At 35.4% G+C, this 9,443-nt stretch overlaps 1 protein-coding gene across 1 annotated transcript in view; it reads left to right on the top strand.

The window, feature by feature from the left end:
* Positions 1–9,443, top strand: part of LOC117112400 (DNA repair protein RAD50-like) — a 37,067-nt gene that overhangs the window by 15,720 nt on the left and 11,904 nt on the right. The window contains exons 16-25 of the mRNA XM_033255474.1: positions 983–1,083; positions 1,231–1,335; positions 2,740–2,841; positions 3,316–3,428; positions 5,139–5,237; positions 5,698–5,784; positions 6,515–6,607; positions 7,051–7,169; positions 8,757–8,761; positions 9,007–9,144. Of these exons, the coding sequence (XP_033111365.1) occupies positions 983–1,083; positions 1,231–1,335; positions 2,740–2,841; positions 3,316–3,428; positions 5,139–5,237; positions 5,698–5,784; positions 6,515–6,607; positions 7,051–7,169; positions 8,757–8,761; positions 9,007–9,144 (962 nt within the window). The remainder of the gene's footprint in view (positions 1–982; positions 1,084–1,230; positions 1,336–2,739; positions 2,842–3,315; positions 3,429–5,138; positions 5,238–5,697; positions 5,785–6,514; positions 6,608–7,050; positions 7,170–8,756; positions 8,762–9,006; positions 9,145–9,443) is intronic.

Below are 9,443 nucleotides of genomic sequence, written 5' to 3'. Positions count from 1 at the left end.
AATCTTAAGGCTACCAAATTACGTCTGGTGGTTGCCCAGGGCAAGTTGGAACAGGAGGCAGAGGTAATAAATCAAATGTAGCTATATAGTGTTATATAAATTTGAAAATTGTACACAATTTAGGAATTTACTACATTCATTTCAGTACAGTCATTTTTATTTCTATTTTTATTAGGACAGTATATTTAATCTTGCATAAAATTACAGAAAATGAATAATTTATTTTGTTTTAAAATTATATATATTATTGAAAATAATTGACTAGTTATTTAATTGATTTATGATTGTCCCAACTAGAACCACAAAGCAAAGGTTGAAAATAGAAACCAACGAATCCGGAGTGTTTTATCAAACCTTAATATGACTGGTAAGATTTTATTTTACAATTGTCATAAACACTGCAATAAACGATTGTTCAGTTAGTAAATTTCTTTTAATTTATTCCTGTGGATGCCTGTATCAGTGGCGGCTCTAGGATATATTTTCTGGGGGGGTTAAGTTGTCGGACAGGGGGGACTTGAGCTCGTAGGCTCGAGTTGGAGGAAGGGGTTGAGAGGGGTACCCCTCCCAAATGAGATTTTTTTAAAGAATATCAACCGGCCGAAAATGGTACTCTCAGACTGTGACAGACATGTATTGGCTTGGTGTGGGCCTATTTTTATATGTTTTATGGTCTGACTGCCCGACAAGCTCTGTCCAGCGTTGGTGGGGGCCTTAACCTGTCCGGTGGGGGGCTTAAGCCCCCCTGCTACCCCGCTGGCGCCGCCATTGGTCTGTATGTCTACAGTGTATTGTTTCCAACCATCGGTTGACTGAACTATATTATTATGATTGTGTTTGCTGTGGATAGTTTCTGTTGCCATGGTTTACATTTTTGCTATGGTTGATTATGCTTTGTTGTTGCTATGGGTAATTACTGTTGCTAAGAGAATGGTATAGTTCTACCTGTTGAGAGTTGATTCTTGTTGCATGTTTTAAATAGGTTTCAGCCAATCAAACTTTGAAGCAAGTGATGTGAACCGATTTCAAACAGAACTGTCCTCTGTCATCAGTAACCGTGAGACCGAAAGACAACAACAAAAGGTAAGGGATTGTTGATCAATTTTTAATGTGTACTTACTTAATACTGAGTTCATTGACTGAAAATTTTCAGTAGACTTTTATTTGATATGTGAATATTTTGTCATATTTTCATGAATTGAATAATGAAATTATTGAAAATGTTTTTAGGAGCTTTTTGAAGATGAGGAAGCAGCACGTCAGATGGAGATCGATGACATGAAGGCGACACGTACAACGCTCAAGAATACTGACAATATGAAAACACAAATGATGGTATGACAAAATAATGATGATGTAATTAGTATAGCATTTTCGCCTAGTAATTATTATCGCTGATTATTAATCAATATTGGCAATGCGGTACAAAGTGAGGCCTTTTCCATTATTTGGGGAGTATTACTTGTCTTAATACTGCAATTTTACTTTTGAAGTCGTGACCCGTATCCCATACGGACTAATTTCCTGTCCCAGGATGCTAGGCTCGTATAGGGTAAGGGATGATTTCTCTCCTTGTTTTAGTAATGCTGCCCTCGTTACTGACTCTTTCAGGGGGATTTCCCTAACGTCATAGTAACTAGACGTGGCTTAGAGATCGTATGGACGAAAAATCAGCAATTTTTTTCTGTCAGTGAGTGATGTGCTTGAATAGACGAGCATCTGGATGAGAATATCGATTAAATAAATATTGATTACATCTGGATACAATTCTGAAGATATTTACTAGAAACTTCTGGCAGTGCAACCAGTATTGCTAGGCCTAGGTCCAAAAACGTTTATGTTGGGTTTAGTCATGTACATAGACCCCCCCCCCTTCTCATATTTCAATATCCCTATCCCCATCTTCTTTATTATTATATTATTTCATCAATTTACTAGTTTTAGTGAAACATATCCTAGGTAGTAGTCCACCCTAGTTAGAAATAGGCCTATGTAGGCCTAGTTCTAGGCTTACTTGCCCTCTATGGGGGAGGGGGCATGCGATAGAGGTCATTTCCCAAAATTGAGGCCTGAATGATATTTGTGACCTTAGGCATAAAAAATTAATAATAAATATGAAAACATAATTTTATTTGACTAAACACATTTTATTTCTGTAGAAAACATATTCCACATAATATGTAACATTCATGAGCATAGGATTTTGTTTAGTGACGTTTATGGGTAAAAAATACCCTTTTTATGCCATTAAATTGCAATTTTCGGGCACATGACCTTTGATCTAAGTCAAAAGGTCAAACAAGTTTACTATTTTTTGGAAGACAAAAAATATTACCCAACAATCAAACCAACATTTGTAGTTACAGTTAAAAATGTATTATACGTTTTTTCCCTATTAAAAACCCCTTAATTGGCCCAGTGACCTAGGGTAGATCACTTGGGACTTCAATGGGTTAATGTGCACAAACCTGTTCACATTTAATGCCACAACGTGGTATTCATTTATACTACTGGGTGGAGAGAGGCAAACATATATAATGCGCCTTGCCCAAGGTCACAAGTACCAGCAAAGTTGCAAGGCCCCGACTTCTTCGCTGAGATCTCGAATCACAACCACTTTGAAAACCATTCCCATATGTTAATATGCTTTCTGCTAAATTTCGTCTTCATCAACGTTTATCTGAAGAATTCTACATTTGTGTTACTTCAATTTTTTTTTTAATGTCTTATAATTTGCAGAAAGCAAACCAGGTGGATCTTCAGAATATCAAGTCGCAATTGCGAAACATGAATGCTAATATGCATCAGCTATCTGATTTGGAGGCGGATTTAAAACAAGCGGTAAGGTTAATACTTTTGAAGTATATTTTTTATTATGTGCTTCTTATAAAATTTCTTTAGAAGCTGCATACAGCAATGTCGGAATAGAAATAATATTTGTTATGATCTAAAGCCCCATTTACACTAACAAGGTCTCTGGCACCATCTGTGTTGGGCTCAGTACTTGCCATTCACATTTATAGTCGTTAGTTTGTGATAGTAATTTTCATAAAAATATAAGTACTATGTACCGTTCCAGCAAACTGATCATTCACTGTAATTTTTTTCATGATTACATTTGAGCCAGCCTTGGGTCTGTGTGTGTTTATACTTGTTTTAAAATTTAGAGGTCTTCCATACCAGGAATGAAACAGGGCCTGTTTGAGACTGGAAATTTGTGCAGAGTTGTAGAGAGGGTGTTAAGTTTAGTATTACTAAAGGTTTTTGTAGCACTCTTTCTGTGATAGTATTTCAACACCTTTGTTTTGTATTTAGGAGCAAGCACTGAAATCTGCAGAAGAGAGTTTGAACTTAGAGCAGCTACGAGTTGAAATCCGCGACCTGGAGAAAGAGAAACAGGAAAAGGATCGCAAAATGAGTAACCTGAAGTGAGTAACTCAATACCAAATCAAAGCAAGAGGTCATAGCATGCTTAAAGCTAGGCTGAAACCACCTCACTCACGGACATCATTAGTAATCTTAATCGTAATCAACTTAAATAGTGCCTTATGGAATTTAGAATCATCCCTGCATGGTTGAAATATGTATTAGCCAAGAGAGAGAGCGCAGCTTAGCTCAGCCGGCTAATCTGGTGGTAGTCACTGTGTGTGCGCTGAACCGTGGAGATCTCCACGTCCCCTGTTCAATTCCCATCGCTGCCTCTCCTTGTGTTTCAGCTAGAGGACTGAAATACAAGTTACAATAGTGCACCGTCTTTCGGATGAGACGTTTAAGCCGTTGGTCCCGTGTGCATTATGGCCCATGTGTACGTTAAAGAACGCAGTACACTCTTCGCAAAAGAGTAGGGGATTGTCTCCCGGTGTACTGCCCAATCACCACCAGAAGGAGCCCACTGGAAATAAGTCTTCTTCTAGACTTTCGTAGGCTATCTTTGGTGTTTACACCGAATAAATCTAATCCAATCCAAGAGTGTTTTATTTCCAAGCCATATTTATAGCCTTGAGCTTCTGATTTTTATATATCAGACTCAGACTCACTTTATTGTATCCTTCTACGGAAATTTGTTGCTCGTACGTTGTTAAAACTATCAAAATTGGTTAAAATTTAAAGATGTTCAAATACAGTTTGAAAAAAAAAATTTTTACATTTAAAAAGAGTTATTAAAAAAAATAGGATACTGGTTGAATGTAAATAATACATTTGTAATACATATTACATTTAAATCATTTGGTAATTTTAATTTGAATTTTTACTTTTTTTATACATATGTTGTGTTTAATATGAGCATTGATTCATAACTTTGTTTTAAAAAGTATTTTATTGTGTGTAAAATTATGGCACTTTAGCAATTTACTACTACTGTATATTTTTAATACAATTTTTTTTTCTCTTGGTAATTTTCAGCATTTAACTTTTTACATATATACTTTTTAACAACTGTTTTTTAAAAATGTATGTAGAAGAAGAAACATTAGAGTAGGGAGAACCCCACGAAAGACAAAAAAAAAAAAAATACTTGTTTGAAAATACTTGAAAGGCCCACTAATTAATCTCAGATAAGATAGTATAATACATACTCCAAGTATCAAAATGCATGCCATCGTGTCGGGATTGTTCAATTTAATCATGATGGCGTGCATTTCAATGCTTGGAGTATCTATTATACTATCTTATCTGAAAATACTTGAGTGAGAGGAATCACAAATTATTTGGGTGAGAGTCAAACTGACGACCACCAGTGTTATTAGCCTGGTATTATAGCACTACTCGAGCGAACATGTACTGGTGCCTATGGTTGAACAGTGCCTAACAGTGGGTACCTGCATATTTAACAGGAGTTTGCATTTTAGACGTACATGATACTATGTTTACACTTCAAAATATTGAGAGCGATACTGATGCACGTGATAGCCTTTTCACGTGATGCACGTGATAGCATGTTACCTGCATGTGATAGCCTAGTTGACGGCGGTTGCGCAGTAGCTGACAGATACAGATGAGACTAAAAACCTTAGAGTATTCTTTAAGTGTAAGATTAGGTTAGCCATAAGCTCTGTTGCACTGACTGTAGAAAGGATCATGTCTTCCTCACCTACAGTAATACTGCAAAACACAAAATGATCTTGTTTTTCTTTTAGTCAAGAAATCTCAACTCTGACCCAGCAGTCAAACATTAGAACACAACATGAGATGTTGCTGAAGAATAAAAATGAAAAGGAATCTGAAATTAAAAAGATGTAAGTAAATGCTTTTAGTATTAATATTATGAATTAGCAAAGGGTATAGTGATGTTGATGCTTCTGATATCAGTTGGTACTCTTTGTTTCAATTTCTATAATATTTATGTTTTTATGAGAGTTTTATAGGGTAACACAATTTCATCTTTTTTTTACTCTCAAGCAACTATTATAGTTACATTCTTTAGTGAAATTTTAGTTTTTTTGGAATAAAAAACGAAAGGGAGAAAAAAAAATGTTTCTTTAAAATGGGTATGAGCATTACAATTAAACTTGCTTAAAGTAGACTTTGCCTAAACACAAACAATTTCTAAGTCAATCTTATTTTACATGCCAATTGTGTTCCCATTAATTAACCATCTGTAAAAATCAAATTTCATCTATGTCAAACAGTTTTTCAGTGAGATTTTGGATTTGACTTAACATTAACTGATAGATTTTTATTGTTGTTTTCTTCCAGCCGTAATCGCATTGACGAGGAAGTACAGCAGCTGCTTGGTCATTTCCCATCATCTAATGCTAAAGCTCAGCTTCAGGAATTCTCCATGTAAGAATATAAACCATTTTTTCTCATTTATCAGTGAAGTTTCTCATAACTTACTGCTTCATGGATTTTCACTCATATTTCATGAATACTAAACCAACTTTTGTAATTGTTCCTTAATTTGAACACCCTTCAGTAATGTTCGTAGAACAACCTTTCCCTGAATACTGTATATTCATGTTTAATCAACACATACATCCTCTTTTCGTTTTCGATGGCTATCCACTCCATGACAAACAATGCAAGATTAGATTAGACATATGTTTAAACAAGCAAAGAAGAGTGGATTGTTTGACTATTACCTATCAAAATGTATGATAGTGTATCAATCATAACCTCTAAAGCACAACTCATAAAAAGTGGAGTTGAATAGCTTAGTGTTTAATATGCTTGTCTTCCCATTCCAGGGTCCTGGGTTCAAGTCCTGTAAATATTCCAGGATTTGTTCTTACTATAAAACAACTCCCTGTAAGCCTCGTTATGAGAGACGTAGTTTATGTAGAGCAACGTGTGTTTGTTTGCCTTGTGGAGGGGTTGCCACCTATCTAATAGGAAAGTGATGTCCATGTACCTAAAGAAATAAAATAGAAAAAAAAACTTTGCTGCATCATTGAAGCTTTAAACTATCTGACAAGTTGTTGTTATACTTGTGCATCCATTACTACTGGATGCTAGAGACTGTATGAAACGTTCCCACAAACTTATTAGTGCATTTTGTTCTGTTGTTCTCCAGGAAGAAGAATACCGAGTTGAAACAGTGCCAAAGAAAATTACAGACAGCGAAGTCAGAGATATCGAGCAAAGAAACGAGGAGAGCGATGATTATGTAAGTCAAATATGATGTAATAGATAGAAATTGGTTTTTTCTTTGAAGAAAAGTTGTAAACTGCAAAAAAACTGCATCCAATATCTAGAACAAGTTACTTTTACCCATCAGGAAATCGATAAGCCCAACATCATTTATATCTAGTTTAAAGTCTCATCTCTTCGAATAATACATCCGGTCACTATTGAACTGCCTCTTCCAAAGCAGAAATTTTGTCATGATTGACTGTTCACTGACTTCGGACATGACAACCCTGTCTACTTAAGTTTCAAACCTTGTTTTCTGTTACTTTTTCTCTCTGTTCATTTTCAAGCCTAGGTGGCAAAAGTGCCATGAGCACTGAAGGTTAGCGCTATAGAAGTCTGCAGAATTATTGTTAATGGTTTAGTTTTATAGGGTTTAGAGATTCCAATAAAGGAATTTGCATTTCCTACAATTCATAGGGACCAAATGAAGAAGAAAGAGGATGAATTGCGCAATTATGAAGAGAGACTGTTCCAGGAGTGTGGCAGCCAGGATGTTGAGAGCAGTCTTGTTGAACTGCAGACGACTATCAGTAACCCTGTCTCTTATACACATCTAGATGTGTATAAGAGACAGCATCTATCCTTGTATATAACGATCTATTCATCATCCATGCATCCATCCATCTTTATTCGATCATGTTTTACAGTTTTCGAAATGTATCTTTCCCTTTATTCATCCTTCCATCTGTTTATTCGTCCATCTATCCTTATATTCATCTATCACCATGTCCGTTGTCATGTCAATGCCTAAATATGGTGATGACATACCTAAATATGGTGATGACATGCCTAAATATGGTGATGACATCACATGATGACATCACATACAACAGTTTTTTTGTCAAAGAAAATTCAGGAAGAAGTTCAGGAAGAAGGTGGTAATGATGATGATGATGATAATGGTGGACATAATGGCAATGTTGGTGGTGTTGTCAGTTTTGAGCATGATGATTGTGGTTACGACAGTGATGTTGGTGATGTTGATGATGATAATAATAATGGTAAGATAGTGAGAATGATGGTGATGATACTGCAATGATAGTTAGTGTCGTGGTTCGGGAAGCCTCAGTATTGATTTAGTCCAGCGTTGACCACTGAGGTTTGGTGGATGAAACCAAATACCCATGCAGAACAAAATATATTTGAGACAAACTGCAATCACTGTAACTTTATTCCGATCTACAAAGTAACTTTATTCTGATCTACACAGTAAGCCAGTTCATCACCGTCTATAAAAAACCCTGTAACATAATGATAGCATAGTAATAAATTTATATAATTAAGATATCATTATCATAGTAGATAACAATTGCAACAATTAACTGATTCAATAATTTAACACAAGCAATCACCTTTTAATTAAACTCGCTATAACATTTTCACTTAAAAGTCATTACACTACTGTATTACATTAGGGTATGCATGGAATAAACATATATAATACTTATTAGAGTAAGGAGCTCAATACCTAGATCAATAACACCAAATTCGCAGAACTAACTACGTGGCAGAGCACACACTCTACGATTTAATACGGTACGCCATCACAGAATTAAACTAGACGTATTAAAATAAAGATTAATTAAGTCATTGATTACCACATACATAATACAGATTTTTAATAGTAGATTTCATCTGTATTCTTATACTAAACAAGACCAGAATACCAATTAGGTGAAATTCTTCAAAAGTAGTTTCATCCGTTGTTACCAAATACAGCACAATATACATATATCAATTTAGCTAGTAACAATCATTATAATCAATCATATTATTGTATATTATAATCGTAAACAACAATTTAGAAATATATAGACTCACTGTATCGGAAAAGATTCGTCTCAACAAAAATATAACAACACGTCTTATTCCGACGTAAACCAAAAGCCTGCTGCCGATCCAACGCTCACGCAGCCATTGCATTATAAACTTCACCTAGTATGCAAATGCACACGCGAATAGCAATCAAACAAAAGCAGTAGCAATGAAACAAAAGCAATGCGATGCGCCACCAATAACAATTAAAAAAGGAATAGTGGAAAACGTTACGATCCATCACATTAGGTTAATGATGGCAGTGATATTGATGATGGCAATGACAATAGAGATAATGATGATGATACTGCAGTATTGAAGATGATAGTGATGGTGATGATTGGAGATGGTATAGATTTTGATGGTGATGGCGTAATGGGTGTAAAGATACAATGAGGACGAGTATGGCGGTGCTTGGCTACATGTCAATCATGGAGATAATGATGGCATTGTTGATGATGGTGTTTGATAATGGTAATTAAAGTATTCTAATAAAACAACTGATATTGCAGTGGAAATACCTCATAAAATGTGTTTATCGTCTTGGTTTGTTCTTGTAGCGAGAAGGGCGCACTATCTGGTAGCAAGCACTTATTTGAACGTTACATAAAATCGTTGAGGCGTGCTGAGGCTCAGTGCCCATTATGTCATCGTGGATTTGATGCTGAAGACGAGGTTGAAGAATTGGTCCAAGAGGTACTGTGATCCTGCCAGTTTTTTTTTTTTTTCTCCATCATCATTTTTTCGATCTGTCCACTTGACTCCCAACAGCAGTGAAAACATTGTCTTGTGCATTTTTACAAAATGCATTTTAATTTATGCGCCACTTAAGGCTTTAGTGTTATAAATTAAATTTGTTGGTAATAAACTATCCAATCATGCAGCACACAGTTTGGAAAGATCTGTAGATTGTTTAATGTTTTCATTGTTTTGTTTACGTAGTGTCCTTTATGGATTGGTTAAGAAAAAGTAACTGTAGCCATCAACATATTAGT

This window comes from Anneissia japonica, unplaced genomic scaffold, assembly GCF_011630105.1.
Source record: "Anneissia japonica isolate Jap-2015-1 unplaced genomic scaffold, ASM1163010v1 scaffold3735_len701357_cov177, whole genome shotgun sequence".
Lineage (NCBI taxonomy): Eukaryota > Metazoa > Echinodermata > Crinoidea > Comatulida > Comatulidae > Anneissia > Anneissia japonica.
This window is presented reverse-complemented; position numbering and strand designations above follow the sequence as displayed.